The 24,776-nt window shown below is 37.7% G+C and overlaps 2 protein-coding genes across 3 annotated transcripts in view; both read right to left on the reverse strand.

The window, feature by feature from the left end:
• Positions 1-393: 393 nt before the first annotated feature.
• LOC145991256 (trophoblast glycoprotein-like) lies at positions 394-13,348 on the reverse strand. Its single transcript, XM_083127215.1, has 2 exons — positions 13,226-13,348; positions 394-3,695 (listed from the first exon to the last, which is right to left on the reverse strand). Exon 2 carries the CDS (start codon positions 3,662-3,664, stop codon positions 2,462-2,464), a length of 1,203 nt encoding a protein of 400 aa, XP_082983341.1. The 5' UTR covers positions 3,665-3,695; positions 13,226-13,348; the 3' UTR covers positions 394-2,461.
• Positions 13,349-18,208: 4,860 nt separating this feature from the next.
• The window catches only part of LOC145991257 (trophoblast glycoprotein-like), a 53,799-nt gene continuing 47,231 nt past the window's right edge, over positions 18,209-24,776 (reverse strand). The window contains exons 1-2 of one of the 2 annotated variants that reach the window (XM_083127218.1): positions 24,046-24,113; positions 18,209-19,469 (exon numbers count right to left, since the gene is read on the reverse strand). In XM_083127218.1, coding sequence (XP_082983344.1) covers positions 18,508-19,467 — 960 coding nt within the window. In that variant the 5' untranslated portion in view covers positions 19,468-19,469; positions 24,046-24,113 and the 3' untranslated portion in view covers positions 18,209-18,507. Of the gene's footprint in view, positions 19,470-24,045; positions 24,114-24,776 lie in introns of those variants that run through there. The other variant, XM_083127216.1, reaches the window with a different exon arrangement.

Genomic DNA, 24,776 nt, shown 5'->3' on the forward strand with positions numbered 1-24,776 from the left:
ACTCCAAATTTGTGACCATAGTAATTGCCTTAAATTCACAGAGTTTGATTTGGGAAGTTGCTGTTTCAACACTTACATTCAGTCAATACCCATGTTTAATTCGCCCACTAGTTACATATGTTCATTACTGTGCAGACACGTTGTTTTTAGTTTATTTGAATAAGATTTTGCATATATTATTTCAAAGCCACGAATGAATTTTAGATATAGAGATGAGACCGAGAACAGAACATGTTTCCTTATTCACAAGAACAACATTGATGAACATTCAGTACTAAACTACATTACGGAAATTTACTGAACATAATATTACACCTTGAGTTTGCTTAAACTATAATAGCTGAAAAATAGAAGGTGAGCATGTAATAAACGAATTAACAAGTAAAGAACATGATTATAAAACAAAACATTTTTATAACATTAGTGCAGATAGTCAGAAATTGCTTACTTAAAAAAAATATTATTTAAAATTATCACCTTGACATGCTTCTCCCATCAAACATATTTTTATTTGTTTGATTCAAACCTTCATTGTTTCAAATATTATTGTATGGCTTATACAATTAACATACTACTATTGCTCATTTGTTAGTGTAATGTTATTGTTTGTGCTGATACATAAATAATCATAATTTATATTTATTATACTTCAGTATAAATGGCACAAGGTTTTATTTTGGCTTAAGCAGTTGTCAGCACTACATTATTATTATTATCATTATTATAGCTCTTTGGTGAGATATTTTACACAACACATGAAGTGTTCGAAATATTGACCCAACAGCATATTACGTATATTGAAGTTACTGAGAAATGCACTTGAATATATAGTTATTATTTTACTGTGTTATTTTGATTCGGTGTAATTTGAAGTCACGTGATCCTTGATCCTGATGAGTCTGTTATTTACTATAATTATAATATAGACTTTATACATGTACACAGACACATACACAGATATGCATTGCTTGCCTGTTGAGTCATCACTTTCATAAGCATGTAGATTATATGTAACTCTTTCATTCACTTCATTTTTTATGATTGTGTACACTTAAAATGTTCAAAGCAACAACTGCTTTAATTTTTTTATTATGGTGTGTTCTTGTGTCCATCAGAATATCTTCAGGGACAGAGACAACTAATCACATGAGATTCAACTTCACTTTCACTATCACTAGGTTGTTCGCCTTTGTACCAACATTCACGCTTAGTGCAATGGTACAGACAATTAAGAACTCTTATGCACATAACCAAATCAGATCTGCTTTTTCCCCCTTGTTTTACACCTACCAAGAACTAAAAACTCCATTTTGTCAACAGCCGTGGTAATGTCTCAAAAATAAGATGGGGGGACGAATTGCTTACGTCGATTTAATATTTGAAATCATATTAAGATATGATAAGTCATTGCAAATAAACTTTTGGCCCACATCGGTTCACCTCTATTACGTTATTTTGTTTGTTTTTGATGAGGAATTTTGCCCAAATTAAGAATAGTTCTTGTGGACTTTTTAGCTCCTGTACCTACTGACGTCACCAAGCGTAGGTTCAATTCACTTCAGGCGAGAAACTGCTCTTGCCACTCTGATGACATTTATACTCTTTGGATTATTTGTAGTTACGTAGTTCAGTATAATGTTAGGAGATCATGAAGCTAAAGACACCTTGATTTTCTCAATTTGAATCGAATCTCTTTCTAGAAGAGGCATAAAAATACAATAGTAACCTTTATATATTTGTTATGTTTTCAGTACACTTCAATTTATCCTCTTTCTTCCCCTTATTAGTAGATTTTAAAGATGATCCTTTATCTATTTACCGCAGTTTAAGTTGTGAGAATATCAAAAGGTTGCTGTATGAGAGTGCGGATGGGTTGTTATATTTATATTTCAGTAGTCAGTTCTGTCATATTTCTGATATTTGTATAGAAAATGTTGACAAGAAAAGGGGTTTACAACTTTCCGTCAACACCTCTGGTCAAACTACTGCGCAGAGAGATAAACATCTCACTGTACTTGCCACTTCTTCCCTTTTCTGATACTTCAATCCTTTAAATTCAAGGTATTTTTGTTTGTGTGAAACGTAATTAGAACTAGCTTTTTGCAATATTGTATCCACATTTTATCTGCATAGTTATTCGATAAATTTGAGCCGTAGTTTCATTCAAGCTGTTGACGTTAGCTGCCTCTAAAACTACCAATCTCTCGCCAAAAAAAGCTTCTACGCGTTGAAAGACATGTGTAGATATCACAAAGACTATGTTTTACTATCTGGCTTCTCACTAGAGTGTTACATATTCTTATGCCTTGCATAATTAAGAATTTTCCATCTGGTAATCACACCGATTTACCATTCGCATGCAACTTCTACGACATCGTAAAGTGGAGATCGGCAGTATAGTGCAAACGAAAAATATTGGACCTCATTTGCTTCTTTGAAACATTTTCTTCTATCAATTTCTTCAGATAATTGTTTCGTATCCACTGTCCCCTGCAGGTGACACAACTGTTTCTTCAAGCAAATCAAGTGGGAACTGAGTATCTTCGTTTGTACCTTTCCTCCCAATACAACATGGTAGTGTAAAAGGGCCATACTTTCTGTAAGTCATCAAGCCAAATGAGAAGATCATGTACAACCCTATCGTAGCACAGAATGATAGTACAGTTATGTTCACTATGTTCCAGATGTGAAGAACACTGGAGTCCGTTGTGACGTTGTAATTTCTCATGGGTTTTTCTACGTCACTGCTCATCAACTTGATGAGTCCCGGTTTATTCATGTCAGTCCTCGTGACGATGTAGTTTGGAATAAGTTCTGTAAGATTGTTACTTTTAGAGTCATTGTAGAGTCCCTCTGTTGTTTCTAGGCATGCATCATCTTTAAAGACCTCCACGCAAGACTTTCCTGCAAGATGATCAGGTGAGAAGCAACGTGCCTCGACAGGAACACCAAAATGTCCACTGTACCATGAACCGAACTCAGCCAAGCTACAGTCGCAGTACCATGGATTGTCCGACAATATCAATTTTCCAAGATGACGCATATGGCTAAGACTGTCAGATTTTAAGGTCGTAAGCCTATTTCCACTCAGATTCAGCGTCTTGAGGTTCCCTAGGTTACCAAATGCTGATGGTGGAATGGTTCTTAGTTTGCAGTCACTCACATCCAGGTCTTCCAAGGATACAATTGAGAGGAATGGCTGGAGCTCTGGCAAAACTTGCAAAGGGTTACCTTGTAGATACAGTTCAGTAAGATTAGAAGAGTCCAGAAAAGATACCCTACTTAAACTTAAGAGATAGTTATGAGAAAGATCAAGAATCGACAATTGACCAAGTCCACGAAAAGCGTGAATCTCTATGGCTTCAAGATGATTATCGTTCATATAGAGTTTCTTCAGCACACTTAGCCTTATGAAGGAATCATTGATTAGCATATCAAAGTCGTTATTACCCAAGTCCAGCGTTGTAATATGAATACCTAGTGCTTCTGGAATATGTTGTAGATTCCTATTGGTGCAGCTGACCAACTCATTCATACTCCCATAGCAGTTACATTCTGAAGGACATGTAAGGTTCACCTCCCCACAAGTCTCCGTGAAGAGTAAAAGAAGAGAGGAAATAATCAGCGTTGTTTTCCTTATCCAAAATGGCTTGTCTTTCTCCATTGTTTGTTTGTGGGCCGGATTACTGCATACTCTGTAAGTAGTATAGGAAATGGGTGAGTGTTAAAATTGAATGTTGTGTTTTCAGTAGCTACTTTATGACCACATTTTGCAGATACAGTGAATTAATCAGGTTTCCTCTGGAATTTGTTGAACGTCATATCATGTTTGAGAACAAAAACATTGATGTTGTAAAGAGTTGTAAGGTAAACAAATTACATTTTATACAATCAATTTGAAAATTCATATGCTTGTAGAATAGCAAAAGTAGAACGCATCTTAATTTACATAGAAATTCAGTTTCAGTAGAAATATTAGTAAATCGCACAATGCATGATGTTGAACTTGAAGTCACGGCACAGTGCACTTTAGGAAAAACAGCATTAAGTCGGGCAAATATATTCACACGTGTTACGGAAAGCGTGAGAAGCCTTCTTACAGCAAAAATGTTACGTTATTGTATACGTACTCATATGATCATGATAACCATACCTAGAATCACTTGGCAAAGATCATACACACAATACCTATCCGTCAGGATCTGATCCGTTTGTCCGAAATATGGCGGCGGAGCGTTATTTCGCGCAATGAATTGTGGGGAAGTTGTTCTCTGAATATCATCCATTGATTTCTTCATTATTATTAAGAAGCCATTAAATTTTCTACTAAGTACAAATGTTAGTGCAGGCCAGGGGTGCCCATCCCCCCCTAATGCCTATGACACACTCCCCCCCCAAAAAATAGAACGTCCCGCTTGCCCCCCCCCCCAAATTATTTTGGTCAGACAAAATTTGCGGAACAATACAGACATACAGACATATTTAAGCAATATATGTTTAGTTTATGTACTTTAGGCTTTCATGTTTGCTAACATGAAACGCTCACTGCCATTCTTAGTGTACTGAACCTTATTCTTAACAGTTTGTCTGCTTGACTACCCTTATATTAATGCGAACAGCATGTCTCCCCTCCCCATTCCCTTTCCAAGCCAATTCTAAAGGCATAAGAGGCGCTGTTTAATTTCAACTCCATCGCCGCGATCACCCACAGGTAGGTAGAAAAACTGAATAACCATAACTAAAACTCAATAACAAGTCAAAGAAACGATTCCCCCATTTTTGTGTGAAGATATATAGAATTGGTATAATATCTTGTCCTCCACAAAAAATTCCCAATGACGCAGGGGCGTCATGAATCCCCTCTGTGGGCACCCCTGGTGTAGGCCACAGTCTCAACTTCATCTGTTACGTTATGTAATAATCAAAAGTCCTAACGAGTACAACCGTTAGAAATTTCAATTCAATTTTATTACTCCATATAAACCATATACATTGGTATTTGGAGGGTTCAGTACAGTTCATATAAAAGAAAAATATATAATTACAAATTTTCTATAATTTACAATCTAGATATTCACTAACACTATAATATTCCTTATTAACTAATAGTTTCTTTAATTTATTTTTGAAACTTGTCATACTTTCTGCTTTTATATCATTTGGTAAATGGTTGAATATTTTAATTGCCATCTGTTGGGGTCCTTCTTGAACTAATGTTAGCCTGGTGAAGTATGGCTTTAAGAGCTGTTTATTTCGGGTGTCATATGTGTGTTCTATTGAACTTCGCAGCGCAATATTTTTTCTGGCATATAATGACATTTCATATATGTACAGAGAAGGGAGGGTTAATATTTTAAATTTCTTAAACAACGTTTTGCACGATTCCCTAGGCTTTATACCTGCTATAATCCTAATGGCTTGCTTTTGTTTTCTAAATGCTTCTAAACTTGCCGGTGAGTTCCCCCAAAATTCTATTGCATAATTTATTAGTGAATGAAACATTGCATAATATACCTGAATTAGTGAATTTGTTTGAAGTGTTTGTTTTAATAACCGCAGTGCAAATATTTTGGAATTTAGTTTTTTAACAAGTATTTTTACGTGGTTTGACCAATTTAGATTTTCATTTATAGTAACTCCTAAAAATTTTGTTTCTCTAACTAATATTACTGGAAGATGGCTATTCTTTACTACATCTTTAATTTTATTGTTTTGTTTTGTGTGAAATAGCACGTAATTTGTTTTCTGTTCATTCAATAGTAATTTATTACTGTCAAACCAAGATTTCATTTCTTCCATTGTTTTTTCAATGTTGGCTTCTAACTCGTTCACATCATTTCCCTTTATTATTGCGCTAGTATCGTCTGCGTACAACAAAATCTTTGTATTCTGTATATTAAATGGTAAATCATTTATGTACAAAAGAAAAAGTAGTGGGCCTAATATTGATCCTTGGGGAACTCCATATTTTAATGTCTTTAGAGTGGATTTGTATTTTCTTACGTTTCCTTCTCTTTCGTGGCTAATTTCAACACATTGCATTCTGTTTGATAAGTATGATTTCATAATTTCAAGCGCGTTACCCCTTATCCCATAGTGTTCCATTTTAGAAATTAATATTTTGTGGTTTACTAAATCAAAGGCTTTTGTCAAGTCGTAAAATATTCCGAGAACTAATTTTTTATCGTTTATACCTTGCAAGATGTTTTCGATTAATGTATGTGTTGCACTTGCTGTGCTTTTATTTTCAATAAATCCATGTTGTTCTTTTGATAGTATGTTGTGTTTATTAAGGAACTGTAGAAGGCGGCGTTTTAGTAAGTTTTCTAGAATTTTGCTTAGCACAGGTAGTAATGAAATTGGTCTGTAATTTTGAACCATGTTTTTACTTCCATTTTTAAATACTGGGTTGACTTTTGCTATTTTTAGCTTAGTGGGAAAGATACCATTCGCGATACATTCATTAAAGAGATATTCTAAAATGGGTGCTAACAACTCCTTGATTTCTTTTATTACTCTGATTGGAAATTCGTCTCCTACAGCCTTTGAGTCTTTTAAATTACATATCTCCTTCGATATTTCATTTGTTGTGGTTGGTGTTAAAAACATGCTTTCTAGAGTGCGCGGTTTAGAGTTACACAAAAGTTGCAATGGGTTTTTTGCATTATTTATATTTGTTACTAAGTTATCTCCTAATTCGGTGAAGTATTTATTAAATGTTTCACACACTACAAATGGATCGTCTATTTCAATATCATTTGTGCATAATTTTATATTGTTATTTGTTTTTCTCTCTTTCATTACAGTATTTTCATTTACCACGTCCCACATTGCTTTGCTTTTGTTGTTTGAAGACACAATTTTGTTCGCATAATATTTTTGTTTGGCATCTCTTATTTGTTTTTTATAGTAATTTATGTAAAATTTATTTACAGATTTATTTATGGGAGTGCGTTGACTTTGACTTATTAGGGATCTTTTTATTTTGCTATATTGTTTTACCTCTCGTGTTATCCATTGTTTTCTCCTTCCAGTTTTGGCTTGTATTTTTCTTTTGGGGAAAGCATTGTCAAAAATATTGTAGAGTGTATTTGTAAAAATTGTGAACTTTTCATCACTGTCTATTTGACTTACATATATTTGGCTCCAAGATTCTATTTCTATCAAAGATTTAAATTTGTACATATTTCTTTGACTATATATTCTATTTTCATGCATAACAGGTTGTTTGGTAACACGTGTAGTTTTTACGTGCATTATTTGGCACGTGTGATCAGAGAGACCGTTCTTAATGTCATGTGAGATGTCACCGTGATCGAGATTTGTAAGAACATTGTCAATTGCAGTTTCGGAATTAGATGTTATTCTGGTAGGTTTTTTAATTACATAGTTAATATTATACGATAAAGTTAGTGTCAACAAACGGTTTCGCTCAGGGCAGTCTTTTAGAAAATCAACATTGAAATCTCCACAAACTAATACTTTTTTCTTATGAATATTTGGTATGTTATTTAGTACATTTTCAAGACGTTCAAGAAATATTTCTAAAGACCCTAATTGGCTTCGGTAGACCGAAAGTATGACAAGGTTCAAATTATCTATTGTAACAGCAGAACATTCAAAATTTAATTCCGAGGACTCGTTACACAGTTTGTTAGTTAGTCTAGCATGTGGCAGCAGAGAGTTTTTTACTAAAATTAGAGAACCACCTCGTTGGTATGTCACTCTACAAAAACCGCTAATTATTTTATAATTACTAATTTTCAAAAGTTTTATATTTTCACTGTTGAGCCAATGTTCTGTTAAGCATATTACATCTGGTTCCGGGTCGATCGTGTTGATCAATACTTCGAGTTCTGCTATTTTGGGAGTTAAGCTTTGTATGTTGTGCATTAGGATGGTAAAAATATCACTCTGGGTGCTTACCTGCTGTCCCGTTGGGATCACCGATCTCCCGCTCCCCCTCTCTCACTTGGAAACACCCACCACTGCCTCTAACTGGCTCACTTTCACTTTCTCCCCCCCAAATTTTTCACTCACTCGAGGGTCACGGAAATTTAATCTTCTTTCAGGAACGACGCCCGGGGCACATTCCTTGGAATCCGGCGAAATCTGGAGTCCTGCTTTGTCCCTCTCGTAGTCAATGCACTGTTGCAACGTGTACGCCACTCCATTCACGACGAGTTTGTCGTATCGCAAGTGAGCGACGGATCCATCTTTTCTTGCTTGCACCAAATCAGGTTTCAGCTTTTCCCTCTTTTTTTGCACACCGTCCGAATAATGTTCAGATACCGCCACACCAATCGTTTTGAGTTGGTTCCATTTCCTAAGGATCTCCTGTCGCTTTTTATAAGAATTGAGACGCACGACGATCGGTCTCCTCCCACGCACTCTGCCCATTCTGTGAGCTCTCTCCACCATATCTGGAGAAATACTCACGTCCGTCTTGTTCTTGATGAGAGCAATCACTTTTTCTTCTGATTCTTCCCAGCTTTCATTTTTTTCCATGTTTTCTTCCACGCCGTAAAATATGATGTTGTTTCTCTTTGACTGCCCTTCGAGGTAGTCTACCTTCTCGCTCAAAAACAGGTTGTCTTTCCTCAATTGCTCCACGTCTCTTTTCGCCTCCACCACTTGATTTTCGAGAGCAGAGATTTTTTCAATCGCGCTTTTTAGCTCCATCCGGAAATGCCTTATCTCTCCCTTGAGGTCCGCCTGTCCATCCTTCAGGTCTCGCAGCATCTTCATGACGTCGTCCATCTCGGGGCCTGGATTTGCTTCCATCCCCTGTGCCAGGAGCAGCATAATGATAAGGAATGCACTTATGAAACAACACTTCCCACTGAAATGATATTCCGATCCATGTCCACTTGTCTTCGTCGATGTAACACAGAAACGTATGCAGAAGCAGCCTATGGAGGCTCTCCACTGTTCCGTGCCGATACCCATTTGGCAACGTTGGGTTTGTGGGAGCGAATTTTTCTACGTCTGCTCGCTACGGTGAACTGAACTGAATGAAATGGACAGTTTTGACAAAGTCATTGAAACTCAGAAGTTTACAATGCTTGCGGGATTGAGAATAACTAGATGACTCGTATACTCGTACACTCCACTCACTTTAGGTAACTGGCCTTAGAGATTGCTGGGTCTCCTTGCCACTTAAGTAGAAAATGGTCCGTTTTGCCCAAGGAGTAAGTTTTGCAGCCCCCTCCGACGGTCCCTCTTTGACCCCAAACACCGTTTATTATTTATTTACATGAAAATAGTTTCACATAAACGTGTTATTTTAATGTATAACGGAAGCAGGAAGCTTTGTTGTTTTATCAATGAAGGGTGTACTTTTATTATTCACTTTCTTTCCCTCTTGTTTTGTTTTATATTATTGTCATTGGCTTTAACATTCCTCTTTCATTATTCACACTCTAACGTTAAAATGGGAAAACTAATTATTATGTGTTTAATTAGCTTGTCACTTAAATGGCAAGTTGACATATTATAATAAATCTATCAACATATCAAGGCATACTCAAAGTTAGTAAAATTAGTCATCGAATTCCAGTACCATGCATTGCTACTTAATCTTTCAACTTCATGAAATGTGGATTGATATTAAGAAACACATGTCAATCATTGTAAATGATAATGTACTTGAAACGTAGAGTTGCGTCTGTGAAAATGCATAATACGTTATTGATCAATGTAGCTAATTATCAAGCTGAAGGGAAACTATTTCTAAGAACTGCGAACAAGAAAACTCATACAAAACAATATCAGAAAAGAAATCAAAGATACAACCTCTGACAATAAAGTTCGGTGAATGATCCTGAATATCGAAAGTAGACGAATTCTTAATGAGACCTACCTTACTGTCCTTCGAAGTAGTCCCCTCCCATGGCTATGCACCGTTGAGAACGGCTGTACATGTCCTGGAAACTTTTAGAAAAGTCTTCTTTCGGGATGGTGTTCAAGACCCTCGTCACGTTCCGTTGGATGTCCGAAATATCCTCAAATCTCTGACCTTTCAAAGCGATTTTGAGGCGTGGGAAGAGAAAGAAACCTGGAGGATTCAGATAGAAATTTCTTGCAATGCGTTGCTACAGAGGATGAGAGCTGGTGTGTCAGGTACGACCCTGAAACGAAACGCCAAAGCATGGAATGGCGTTATCCTGCATCACCCCGTCGGAAGAGGGTCAAGGCGTAAAAATCACGCATCAAGACGATGGTTATCACTTTTTTTGACAGTGATGGCATGATCCACGAGGAATTCCTGCCGGAGGGAAAAACAATTTTTCCGCCTTGGCCTTCTTCCGATGGGGTGATGCAGGAGAACGCCATTCCATGCTTTGGCGTTTCGTTTCAGGGTCGTACCTCACACACCAGCTCTCATCCTCTGTAGCAATGCATTGCAAGAAATTGGGATCTGAATCCTCCAGATTTCTTTCTCTTCCCACGCCTCAAAATCGCTTTGAAAGGTCAGAGATTTGAGGATATTCCGGACATCCAACGGAACGTGACGAGGGTCTTGAACACCATCCCGAAAGAAGACTTTTCTAAAAGATTCCAGGCATGTACAGCCGTTCTCAACGGTGCATAGCCATGGGAGGAGACTACTTCGAAGGACAGTAAGATAGGTTTCATTAAGAATTCGTCTACTTTCGATATTCAGGATCATTCACCGAACTTTATTGTCAGAGGTTGTATTTAAAGGTTTCTTTTTCCGAGAATTTGGCACTTCAATTCTTGATATGATCTCGTAGGTACTGATAGAAGGTGATTCAAATGTAAAAACTGTCTGGATTAATTTATTGATTGATTTAGTTTGTTTTACTTCGCTTATCTGCCACTTTTGTCTAATCGCGAAGATGAGGATGAATTCTGATGAGTTGGATGACGGATGAAGGGTCACAAACGTAAGTAGACAGCACACAACACAAGTCTCACAGAACATTATACTGGCCATGGGCCCAGACGCCAGATCCTCGTTAGTCGGCAAAATGCAGTCCAGGGTGTACTTTGTGGAAGTGATGTTGACATTTGGGTGTCTCGAGAAAGGGTCACCTTCAAAAGTTGACATATTGAACAACCACGTTTAGAGTTAACGTGCGATGTTAATTGGACATTATGCATTACACATTAAGAGGCTATCACAGCGCGCTACGACGCCAGAGGTTCCGGATTCGAATCCCGGACATGGGTGTTCTTTGTGAGCGTCCCTTCATCAATTTCATCATATCACCACTCATCCTCACCGTCGCGATTAGCACAAAGTGGCAGAAAAGCGACGCTGAATAACAAGAATCAAATCAAATTCTCAACACCTGCGCCACAGTGTGAAAGTTTATGGCTATAGAAGTCTTAGATTTGTACTACTTTTATGTAATGGGCTACACCAGTGTATAAATTTGCAAACTGCATTTGTGCAATAAGGTAACATTTTCTGAGAACCAAAGTGTATTTTGTTTGACATCAATATGTATTTATGTATTAGTGGCTCTAGTTCTTATAAAATGAACAGAGTTGGAGCCAAAACTGCAACATGTATATTTATAAAAACAATAATAATAATATACCTAAAACATAATCGGGGACTTAATTTTTCATTAGCTGGAAATAACATCATTTTTGTTATCTTAAAGATCTTGTATTTCTTTCTATGTATTTTGAGATTATGTTTCATTGTAGATAATGTTTGTGTATATATTATGCTAATCTCAACTATTGTAGCTAATAATTGCAAGCTGTTGCACACCATATTTTTATCTTTTCATGTAATAGTATTAATAATTATTATATACATATTATTCATAATAATCTAGTGCAGGGGTTCCCAATTTTTTTCGTTTCACGGCGCCCTTAGTGTTTCACGATTTTCCCGCGGCTCCCAAGTCAGAATGTAGGCCTATCTAACACTTCCAACGCTCACTTAGTGTGGTTAGGTTGCTTGCCTTAAGTTAAAAAATAAACACATTTCAAATTCAGAAGCTTTTTATGTGTAAAAATTACTAAATAAGCACATATTTGGAACAATTATATCATTGATTGAATTTACAATTGTATTTAGTGGGACAGGTGAGCCTGATGTTCACTGTATATCTAGTTTGTGGTGCGTCCTCTTTATTTTCACTCCTATACTACAATGCTTATTGTTGTTTAGTAAAAACTTGTCCATTTTTAGAAAGTAGAGAACAATAGCTATAAGAAGTTTACTTGAACACCACACTATTCAATTTGTTCGATCTCCCTGGGAAGACAGCTCTTTATACATATAGAAACACTAGGTACCGAGAAAATTCGACGTGTAGAACAAAGTCGCGCTATCCGCGCAGCTGCATGACGAACAACTAACTGCTTTCTATACTGCAGTGACTTTAGAAGATTCCAGTATTCAAAATACTCTCTTGAAATTATTAACTCGAACGCCATCTAGTATTCACATCGGAAAGCTAAATACTGATTTCTACAGTGTCCGTTAGGTGTCCTTCCAATCATGGAATGAACAGATTGATACGATGGTCCGATTCTAAAATTACGTGCAGACAAACAAGCGAGTGTCATTTCAGTGAAAATATTGGAAAATTTCGCGGCGTCGTTGTAAGCCAGCTACGACGCCCCAGGGAGCTGCGGGCGCACACTTTGGGATCCACTGATCTAGTATATTAATTATTGTTACACGTGAGATAGTAAGTGCAAGGCATTAACCGAAATATATCTATAGATGCGTTTCAGATTTCTTTGAACACCAGTGCACATAAAGCACACAGAGGGTTTGAAGTACATTTTGCGCATATGTGCAGTGGGATCCATGATTATTACCCTGGAAATTGTCCATCACCATGTTCATGCACTTTATTTGACACAATAAGAGTTTCAAGAATTAATAGAAAACTCAAAACAAGCTGCTGACAACTTCTGCACCAGCATACATAAAAATCCATCACTTAAAAACACACAGGATGTAAGAGAAAAGTTAATGAAAATAATCATGGACAATTTGCATGGTAATACTCGTGGATCTCACTGTACAATCCATCTGATTTGATTACTTGCACGCGTTTTTTTTTCATATTCACACACACAATTAAGTCAAAAGGTTTACCACTGGCTGCAATCAAGTTGAATTTTAAACTTTAGTTGAAGAATCAGTGTTAAAGATACGTTAAGGAATTGTTTGAAATTTATCAACTAGTTTTGAGAAATTTTATGTTATTTGTATATTAAATCTTACCTGTTGCAAAAAGCTTCTTAGTTTTCCGAATGATAGTCGAATTCGCAAGAAACTCTAGATAATGTCAAGTGTTATGGATAATCGCTAGGACACAATCTCATAACGAGAGAGATAAAAAAAACTGCGTTGTCACGTGATGTTTACTTGGATGAAAAAAATGAGCAGTGTTGCCAGTTGCCTTGGGTTTCGGGACAGTCCCGATTTACATAAATGAATTCACTGTCCTGTGTTTTTGAGACGCTCGGTTTTTGTTTATTCTTTGAAATGATAGATATTTTGAATTCAACGTCTTAAGATTCGACGTTGGCAGAATTGCTTTATTGTTGGAAAACTACAATGACGCACTTCTCTAATGTACTTTCTCCCAGCTCTGTATGAAAAACAAGAGTGTGTTTACATCTACGCTTTTGCAGCTTATCGTCGAAGAAAGGGGGGAGAGATTGGCAGGCAGCCAGCGTGGCGTTGTTGATGTGGAGTCGCTGGCGTACGCATGCATGAGGGAGCTGCTGGGTGGGGCTACAGGCCCCGAAATTTTGATAAAATCAAAATTATCAAGTGAAAGTAGTAATGAACTCGGGAAAAACCAAAGTGATGAACGCATATTCCCCCTTAAAATAACTGTTGCTAACCATTTTTGTCCGTGAACAAGATATAAAAAGGAAAATTTAAAATCGTAATCACGAAATATTTTATGGTGTATCCCGCCCCTATATAGAAGGCAGATAAGTGATATCCATAGGCGTAGCTAAGGGGTGTGCCGGGTGTGCCTAGGCACACCCTAATGGGCTGCTTTATCAAAGAGAATTAAAGACAGATACTTCAATAAGAGAGAAAATAAGCGGCAGTTTGTAAGAAGTTGAAAATGTCATTACTTGGTACAAACGTGTGCATTATCGCTGATGAAACGAGTGTCTAGTTTTTCGATATTTTGATGTCATTGGAGAAAGAAGATATTTACTGCATTCTACTCTGTACTACAGCTCTTTTCTTCTATACCTGTCACAAGCTGCACGTGTGAGAGAGCTTTCTCCAAGCTTTCCCAAGTTAAAACTAAATTAGAGCAACTCAGAAGCAGGATAGATTGGAAGCCCTGCTCTTGCTATTTGTGGAACAGGAAAAGCTTAGTCTATTGATGTAAATGAAGTTATTGATGTACCTTTTGACAGACGTGTCTCTTGTTATAGATGACGTGTATTTTGATGTATTTGTTTGTAACATTTATGAACATTTTGTGTGTGTGTGTAATTTCTATGCAATTTAATTTTTTTTCTACTACATATATTCAAACTTTTTCAGCACTGTCATTTAGTGAATTTATATTCCTTTACAAACATCAGTGCAGTTAAAGAGCCAAGTATTTGTGTTGCAAAATATGCTATTAAAAAGGTACAATACCTCATTTTTTTCCCTTTGTGCACACCCAAATATAAAGTTCTAGCTACGCGTATGTTCCAGTCCACTCCGAAAGAAAATCCTCAGTGTGGAGTGAAAACTCAATCCAAAACTCGCTGCTTCGGTGCGTGGAGGATGTGATACTTAGCAGTGTTTTGAAGTTACCGATTACAAATAACAGTTACTTTTTAGGAATTCTAACTGTAACTAGCTACTTTTAAAAGTAAGGAGCTGTAACTGCAACAGTACTTTTACAGTGACTTTGTGACTTTATATGAGTGACTTGTCGAATCGCCTAAGTCAAGGAAGCTGGTCTTCGCTGCATACCAAATTTAGAACAGCTACACTTTATTGCAATTCATCATTTCTACTTGTGCGCGAAAACTTCATTCATTTCGAAGGTGGTACTCGAATTAGAAAAAAGTTATTGACGAAGAACTGTATGTTGTTGAGCTTGGAATGGAAGATAAAGGAACAAGTGAAAGCAGTGGCGGCGATTTTACCACTTATGCCCCCGAAGTATGCTAAACCTTATGTACCAAGGGTAAGTAAAACTGTCCTTGCCCCCCCCCACTCCCCACTTTTTTTCACCTTGCCCCGTAGAATCGGAACCCAATCGCCGCCACTGAGTAAAAGGGGAATCGATGTCACCACACGCAAAGTACTGTGGCCTGCATACGAACAATTTTTTAATAAAGATCATTAAAACAAAACTGACTTCTTGTCTCATTATTTATTTCTTGTAATAATATTTGGACGGGAAGGTTTCATATAATTATTTTATTACCCTTAATGATCATTGATTGTTTGTAATTGGTTTGAAAGAATATTTTGAGCAGTAAATAACTGTAAAGGTAAGTTACAGTTAATTTTCAAGTACTAGTAGAATAATATAACCAAACCTGGACCCCACTCCCTAAGCCGGACCAACTTCCTGTTTCCGTAAGTAGGTGCTGCCAAGTGGTGGCAATGGGCGAAACACGTCAAGAATAACGAAAAGATTGTGCAGTGAAGGTATCAGCAGTAACGTGCAAGTATCAGGTGCTGTAGTCCGCCATGACTTGTTTTTGTGTGAATGAAAGTTTGTACATCGGTGCACAACAGTGGGAATTTTGCAAATTAAGAGAGAGATAAGTAGCAATCTTGTTACAATTTAGACACTAGTAAGTATTGTACTTTGAAATTATGGTAATGGTTTGTTTGAAGATACGTGTGGTTTTATTGTATAAACAATAAGACTCCGCGAGTAAAATGCCCTAAGTAGGACCCTTAAATGAATGCCTAACATTACAACTGTAATTGAAGCAAAGGGTCGTTACTCGTTAGTAAAGTTCTTTTACATATTGTTTCAGATGTTCAAGGGAAAAGGCAATGCAGGTGGGAGAAGGTGGAATGTCCAACAAATGGAAAGGGCGATTGACGCAGTTAGGATATTGGTAGTCTATATTATATTACTTTTGTACATCTACTCGTACATTCTTTATGCAAGCTCAATAAATGTAATTCATTTACTACATGTCATATATTTACATTTCTTTGCGTCTTTTCCAATTTTTGGAACTTGTTAAAGGAGGCGTCCGACTTTGGCCACTTTTTCTCAGTTGTTACTTTTCGTCCCATTTTACAGAAATGCTTACTGGCAAAGCATCATGCGCTTTAAGGTGGATTAAGTTACTCAAAAAGGTTAGCAAACATATCAAAGAACCCATTTTATTAAATTTCTAATAGAAATAATATTCCATAATGACACCAGGGATGAAAAACAAAACGGGGCTCCTACTTTGGTCACTTTCCTCTAACTGTAACTGGGTTACTTTGTAAAATGAGTAACTGTAACGCCGTTACTTTTGGAACCGATAAATAGTAACTTTTAAAAAGTAACTTTCCGAACACTGGATATTAGTGTCGTTGTCCAACTTACATGAAATATCTTATATTCCATGCCTATAATACAGTACAGGTAGTACAATAATAGTTGTTTTTTTTTCTGAGATAGATGTCCCGGTTTTCCTTTTACAGGATCTGGCAACACTAGTCTTGCATAATTATTTTTTATTAGAATAATGCATACCATGAACAATGACTGGATAAATGCCAAAAACCTGAACGTTCAATGTCTGCAAGATATCATTATGGTCTTCGTCAAGTGTCATTATTCTGTTATCTATGCACCGAATTCACAATCTGCATAAGTGCACAAAGTGAAGTTATCTTCATTGTTTATTTGTCTGATAGTTTGCTTTCTTATATGAAGGATATTATCTGTCACATTATGGCGCATTAACAAATTAACATATTGTAAACCAATGTACACAATATCCGATAACTTGACTCTTGTGAAACATTCATGAGGTCAGATTGTTGGCCTCCCTTCTGGCTAAAGAAATCGTCAGAGGTGCTAGGAGGGGCCGCTGGCTCACCCCCAAGCACTGAAATAACACAGACAGTAGTCCCAGAAGCTCCCCACTACTGCTTGGTCAATGTTTAACCTCAGTGTTGTTAAAATGGTTGGTTACAACCATTTATCTGTAATTTTGACACCACTGAGATTAAACGTTGTCCAAACTCTGAAGTGAACCTCCTTGAATCACCATAAAATAATAATCAATCCTAGAAGATGGTTGCTTCATTTCCGATTATCCTCTTGTGCAAGGAAAGTATGTTATTTAATCATTTATAAACAATTTATTTTAGTCATGAATAATGTCTATATTTCCATTTTAGTTAAACCTCCTACAACAATTGTATCTTGGTATCTTTCTTCATACTATATTATTGTCTTGTTACACATTCATTTCTCAGGGGTGCCACTAGTGACACGCGTGCCATGATTTGGTCACCCCTGATCTATTACGTCAATTCACCATTCGTTCTCATTGTCGCGATAAAGCTAGAGGTTAGAAACGTCGTAAAGTAACAAAAAAGTGTGTTTGTGTGAGTGTGTGTGTGTGTAACACCAAACTTATTCATTATCCGTGTATTTCGTATGGGATTTCAGTACCTTTCGTTTTATAATAGTAATTGCATTTCAGGTAATAGTTGTGTTATTTAGAAAAAGACATTTATTTTATTTTCGTTCCAGAAATACAGGAATTTTATGGACTGTTCCCGATATTTTTCTCACAGCTTTGATGTTACTTACATTAATTGAATGGGTCACACGAACAACGCTGTAATCAACACTTTTGCCGACAGGAACGTCAGAGAATTGAAGTTGAATAAACTAGTGTTTTTTTTGGGGGGGGGGACGTTTTATGAACAGATGGAAGAGTTTTCTGCAACGTGGAACTTCCTATTTAGGGGAAAACGTACAGGGTGAGGCAGTCAAAACGGGAAGATTTAAAAAATCACAATAAATAGAGAGAGCAAATATTATTTATTGTTTGAACATGAATGTACTGTACATGAGTGGAAATTACTAGTGTACCTGAAACATGTTCATTTTTTAATATGGTGTCAGTAAGATGGCGTCCTTACTGACACGATATTAAAAAAAAAATTCAGGTACACTAGTAATTTCCACTTGTGTACAGTACATTCATGTTCAAAAAGTAAACAATATTTTCTCTCTCTACTTTTTCTGATTTTTTTTTTTAATCTTCCCGTTTGATTGCATCACACTATATTAGAGACAGCAATATGACTGATTAATTAGGGTTTTTTGTGACATTTGGATTTTGATTGATAAAACGTTATTCGTGTGACTGGTTCAATTAAGAAACATACCACTGTAAAATGTCTGGCAACATAGTCTCTATGTACGCCACAGTTCAGCTAGGATGTTTCAAAAGTCTTCAATGATGAAACCACAAGCACAGAGACAGGCGTGTAGTAGAAAAGTACTTGCTCCAACTTTGTTCTCGTCACTTTCACTAACAGATGTAATACTTTCAAACCTTCGTGTGAGATAGCGGGAACATCCTTCTTCTGCGTTTAGTCACTAGTAAATACACATCAGTCAGCACCAATCCTAGCACGAGACCAGTCACGAAGAATATGATTTCGACAACCCACCTTGAGAATGGCAGCTGCACTTCTACCAACACCTGGTCCTGGCCTGGGCAGTACATGTGCAGCTGAAATAACGACGCCTTTGCAACTTCTGAAGGTTCGCTGCACATAGGAACATCTTGCACACTGTAGCAACCTCTTTGGAGCATCTGCACAAGCTGCAGCAACCCACAGTCACATTTCCACGGATTCTGAGCCAAGAACAACGACGGCAATCCCTTTGCTGACAAGAGCGTGTCCACGCTCAGCGTCTCAAAGCTGTTCCTGCTCAAGTCCAAGTGCTGTAACTTGAGCTGACTTGAGAATATATTCCCTGGAAGAGTCTTGAGTGCACATCCGTGAAGATCAAGCACCTCAAGGTACGGGAGGTGCTCAAGAAACGAATGCTGATAGTCGTCGAGCAACGTTTGCAGCGGATTGTCCCTCAAGTTCAGCTCACGAACGCGCGGGTTGTCTTGGAACACCATGAAGTGAAGGTACTTGATCTGATTGGCCGAGAGGTCCAGCTTCTCCAGTTCCTTCAGCCCTCTCAAGGCATGAACTTCGATGTGCTCGATGGCGTTGTTGGCTAAAACGAGTTGAGTCAACGCTGGCAGTTCCTTGAAGTCGTCCTCCTTGATGATGTTGAAAAGGTTGTGCCTCAGGTCCAAACGTTTCGTTATGGCTGGGAGTTCGGGGACGCATGACGTCTGCACGTTCACGCAGTTCGCTACTGCTTGCTCCATGTCCTCGTAGAATGTGCAAGGCTTGGAGCAGCCGGCAAGGGAATATGCAACATTGAGACTCAAGATTAGCAAAATGCACACCGTCGTCGGGGGTCTGTCCGTGTGAACTTTCATTGCTGAAAAGAGAAGGGAACAGAAAATTAGAGAGGTGTTGAAAGTAGGCGGCAGAGATCAGGGTTGTCAAAGGTCCATGAATCCATAAATTCTAATGGGTTCTGTTGGGTTCCGCTGCAGGACCGGAACCTTCTTTATCCCACAATTTAAATTCGGTACAAGTTGCGTATTGTTCCATTGAAAAAATGTTCCTGCGGGGAAAAAAGGTTTCTGTACCGAATTGAAATTCTTCCGTAAAAAGATTCCTGGACCGTATTTAAATTGATCCTGAAAAAAGGTTCGTGGACCTAATTGAAATGCTTTAAATATTAAAAGGTTATACACTGTCTAGAACCCATTTACGTTTGCTGATTTTCTCTCCCAGTCCGGGATTGAATTTATTTACAATTACAGACCAGGCTTGACCGATTAAAAGTTTCTTCTAAAAATGTCCGCGAGTACGTTTTACATTGGAATGTCACACTGCGGTTGTAGAAAGTGTAGCGCAGGGGAAAAAATCAAAAGGCTGTTGTTCTCTCGTGGGCCACACTGAGCTCAAACAAACCCGGCAGTGCTGCTACAGCCAAGTGAAGGAACGCGTGCGATGGAATGGGGCTACATAGAGAGGGGCAACGTGACTGCAGCGTTTGCGTTTCGCCCATTTCTACCTTGTATCTTAGATTCTCGAGACAGCCAGCACCTGGATTAGTCTTTCATGCTCACAAATGGATAATTGTTTATCGTCAGGTCCGTATTCGATCCACGTTGCGTATTGTTTCATTTCAATACGGAACTTGGACCCTATTTAAACTGATCCTGGAATAAAAGTTCCTGGACCGAATTTAAATTGGTTCGAATAGAAAAGGTTCCCGGACCGTATTTAAATTCATCCGGGAAGAAGTTCCTCGATCGTATTTAAATTCATTAAGAAAAAAAATCCTGGACCGAATTTAAATACTTTACAGATAAAAAGGTTCTTTACGGTGCAGAACCCATTGCTGATTTTCTCCTGGACCGGAATTGAAGTTATTTAAAATTTCTGGACCTTTAACAATCCTGGCAGAGATGCATCCTTTCGATAATAAGTCACAAATTTAGAAACTAAATTGTTTGGACTTCTAACCACTATACTGTTATCTGTACACCAACGTTTCAGAAATTGGTTCCGTCTTCGTCTTGATATGGTGTATTTTTTTTCTATATAGCCACATGCTGATAGTCCCCGCACATATGAAGGGGTTGGGGAAGCAAGTCAACGTGAGGGTGGGGTCCCTGGTTCGATACCAGGTTCGGATCCCACTGTAAGCCCAGTCCCGATTAGCCTTACTGTGCATAAAGTGGACTTAAAACACAAACTTAATTAATCAATCAACGTGAGGGTTCTCGTCGCGATTAGCCAAATGTGACAGAAATGCGACGTTAAATAAACTAAATCAATCAATGAACGTGGGGATACAGAACGCAAGAAAGTACAAGAAAACGGTGCTGTTCAGGCTTCACTTTGTTTAGTACGAGGGACACTATTTATATTTTGAGCCTTGGCAACACTGATTGAAGTTAGGCGCGATTTGACGTTTGCACGGAATCGTCTGGCATTATTGACCAAAACGTACTTCAAATGTTTTATCAATAGCTTCATTTGTGTTGTTTATGTTGCCTTGGAGATTGCGCGACAACAATAAAATGGAATTAACTCGTGAACATTTTCGTGCGATGATTTTTTACGATTTTCGACGTGGATTATCAAGACAAGAGTGCATCGATCAACTTACTTCCACATTTGGCGATGAAGCACCATCCTTTGCCACTGTGAAACGCTGGTATAACGAATTTAATCGTGGCCGCCATTCGCTCACCGACGAGATTCGCGAAGGTCGTCCAAAATCAGTTGTTGTTCAAGAAAACATTGATGCTGTGCAAAACCTAATACTGCAAGATCGTCATGTGACATACTGTGAGATTGAGGCAACCATAGGCATTAGTTCCACCAGCATATATAAAATATTACATGATCATTTAGCTGTGAGAAAGGTATGTTCTCGTTGGATCCCACACAATTTGACAAAAACTCAAAAAGACGCTCGCGTCAATTGGTGCAAACAAATGCTCAATAAATACAATCGTGGTGCTTCAAAAGACGTATGTAAGATTGTGACAGGTGACGAATCATGGATATATGCATATGAGCCGGAACGTAAACAGCAGTCGACTGTATGGATGTGTCAAGATGAACCCAATCCAACAAAAGTTGTTCGCGTCGAAGCACATCGAAACAAATGGTCGCCTGTTTTTTCGGGAAAACTGGTCATGTGGAAACTGTGCCTTTAGAGGAACGTAGAACGGTCAACTCTGAATGGTACTCAAGAATTTGTTTGCCAGAGGTCTTTGGTCAAATACGGAAAACAAACAAACGCCAGGTGTCACACATCTCGTCTAACAACCGACTTTATGAACAGTCAAAAAATCGAATTGATGGGTCATCCGCCGTACAGTCCTGGTTTGGCACCCAATGACTTCTTTTTGTTCCCGAATGTCAAGAATATATTGCGTGGACAACGATTTTCGTCGGCGGAAGACGCCGTTGATGCGTTCAAAAACCATATTATGGAGGTGTCTCAAGAAGATTGGAAAATCTGCTTTGACAAATGGTTCGAACGAATGCAAAAGTGTATTGACCATAAAGGAGAATACTTCGAAAAACAATAAAGCAGTTTTCAATGCCAAATTCCTGTTTTTTTTTTCATTGTTAGGCTCAAAATATAAATAGTGACCCTCGTAGTCTGGGTAGGCAGACCCATGGACGTATCCAGAAACTTTTCTAGGAATCAGGCCATTAATAAAACTTCAATACCGTGGTAGGAATAATAACAATTATTATTATTATTTTTATTATTATCATGGTTATGATAATTTTATTTTATTTTTGTTACTTAGCGTTGTTTTTATGCCACTTCGGTTAATTGCAACGATGAGGACGAGTGATGATGTGATTAAATTGATGGACACACAAAAAACGCCCATGCCGGGATTAGAACGCGAGACCGCTGGCAATGTACTGTGCTAACCACTCCGTTATTGAGGTCGGTTATGATAATTACTATACAATAATAACTATATAAACTAATAAAAATGAACCAATTTTATTCCTATTATTATTTTATCCTTGTGGAGACATTGTTTTCGAGCCAATAGAATAGTAATTATCGAGTACAACTGTTTTCCATTATTTCTCATATATTTCATGCCGTTAGCATACGGAAATGCATAGTTCTTCCATTTGTCATTATTTTGTACAGATCTCTTTCAAGAAATTGTTTTAAAAGTTGGGGGACAATTTTGTTCCGACATATATATTGTACATCTCATTTAAAATTCTAATTTTTGCAAATTTGAAAAGTATGGGACCATTTAAATGGTGGAATAAGCAAATCCAAAATGAAATAAGAAAACTACTTAATTTCTTTGGTAGGACAACAGTTTTTATGCAAATGTGAGTGATGTTAACTACAGATAGGCCAGATAATAAATAATACATGTAAAGAAAGACATGTATTATTTATCTGTTCATACAATCATAATAATAATAATAATAATAATAATAATTAAGTTACCTATTTAGTGAATGTATTACCTTATCCTAGCTCCCACGGTGGTGACGCCTGTGGCCGTTACACTGTTTGATTGATTGGCTTGCTTTATTTTACTTCGCTTCTTGTGCCACTTTTGGCTAATTTGCGAAGATGGGGATGAGTGATGGTATGTAGAATGAAATTGATGAATGGACACTCACAAACATCCATGCCTTGGCCAGGATTCGAACCCAGAACGCCTCGCGCCGTAGCGCGATGTGCTAACCACTGGGGGCAGGCGGCCGTTACATGGTTTATACCACATCTCCAAGAATAGTAATTTTTATTGAGTTTGTGTTTTAATTCCACTTTGTGCACAGTAAGGCTAATCGGGACTGGACCTACAGTTTAAACTAGAATCCGAACCACTATGTGTCTCCACCTGGTATTGAACCCGAACAACGTTACCGCTACAGCATCGGGAGGCCCATTAATTTTTACGAACTACACGAACCGTGATCAAAATGCTATTGTGCCAATATTAAATTATTCATTGAGATCTTGTGATCAAATGTGATTGTGTATGTATCACAGATTTATTTTATTATATTGAGAGCTTAAAGAGCTATAACTGCATATTATCTCAATCTGTGCTTTATTAATAACAATAATAAGCTGTATCGATACCTATATCCGACCTTGTCCAAACAATCTAAACTACAATACTTTTTTCATGTGCCATTCCATAATGCCAAAATTTTAAAACACACTCTACTATTTAAAAAAAAATCATATCTTGAATATAAAAGTTGACCCTATTTCGAGATACTGATCGAATGCTCTCGTCTTCACGAGTTTAATTTCTGTTGAGTTTTCGATAACGAAAAGCATTTTTGTTTCCCTTGCACACTGCCGAAGTATGTTATTTCTGACTCCACCTAGGTATATTCGGATTGCAAATGGCGGTGTTTTGTTTGAAAGGAGCCTTGTATAAAAGCAAATAGCAGCTAAAGATTTATATTGTACTTACCGTTATAAAAATGCCGGAAAAGGTACAGTTTCTGCTCGCGTGTCGTTCCCACGTTCGATTAGATATTTTCGCCCTTAATCTGTTCAGTTTTGCTGCGTCATTTTGATAGGTTGGACTTATCACAAAAGGTATAATCGGCTTTTGCTGTGCGTGGCTTGCTTTTAAAGTTTGCAACACACTTTTTATACATATAATTAAGTAATTGCTGAATATATTTGTATTCTGTCTGTAGCTGTCTTTCCATGTAAGTGGAACGTTTTGTGTTCACTCTTTGTTTGTTTCCAATACAACTTGCAGCAACGCCATTACGGAATAATCAGGAGTGCCCATCCCCTCCTCCCAAGGCCGTGAAAGCAACCCCCCGCCAAAGTCTTTCATCAAAATCCCCCCTAAAGAATTGTTCATCATATTCCCCACACACACACAAATATAGTTTGGATACGCAGTAATTGATTTTTGTTTGAATTAATTTGATAATTAAATTTTCGAAATACGTAAGAGTTCCAAAACTGGGGGTCAAGGACAGTTCACTTTCCTTTGTAGATACGGTTTAGCATAGTGCGTGGGCAAAAAGTGGCAAATAGTGAGGGGGGCAACCGCCCCCTAATCACAGCCACTGCAGCGAAACAAGTCGTGCTGAAGTCTACATGTCGGAAGTTCTGAGCCGACTCGGAACTACCGGAAAGAAAACACCAGAGATTGTTTACCACTGGCAGAGAAGCTAACAATGG

Source organism: Lepisma saccharinum, chromosome 8, assembly GCF_977018435.1.
Source record: "Lepisma saccharinum chromosome 8, izLepSacc3.1, whole genome shotgun sequence".
NCBI classification, from domain to species: domain Eukaryota; kingdom Metazoa; phylum Arthropoda; class Insecta; order Zygentoma; family Lepismatidae; genus Lepisma; species Lepisma saccharinum.

Excerpts from the sequence above, each read along its gene's own strand:
- LOC145991256 (XM_083127215.1), bottom strand. The coding sequence starts at position 3,664 with ATGGAGAAAGACAAGCCATTTTGGATAAGGAAAACAACGCTGATTATT.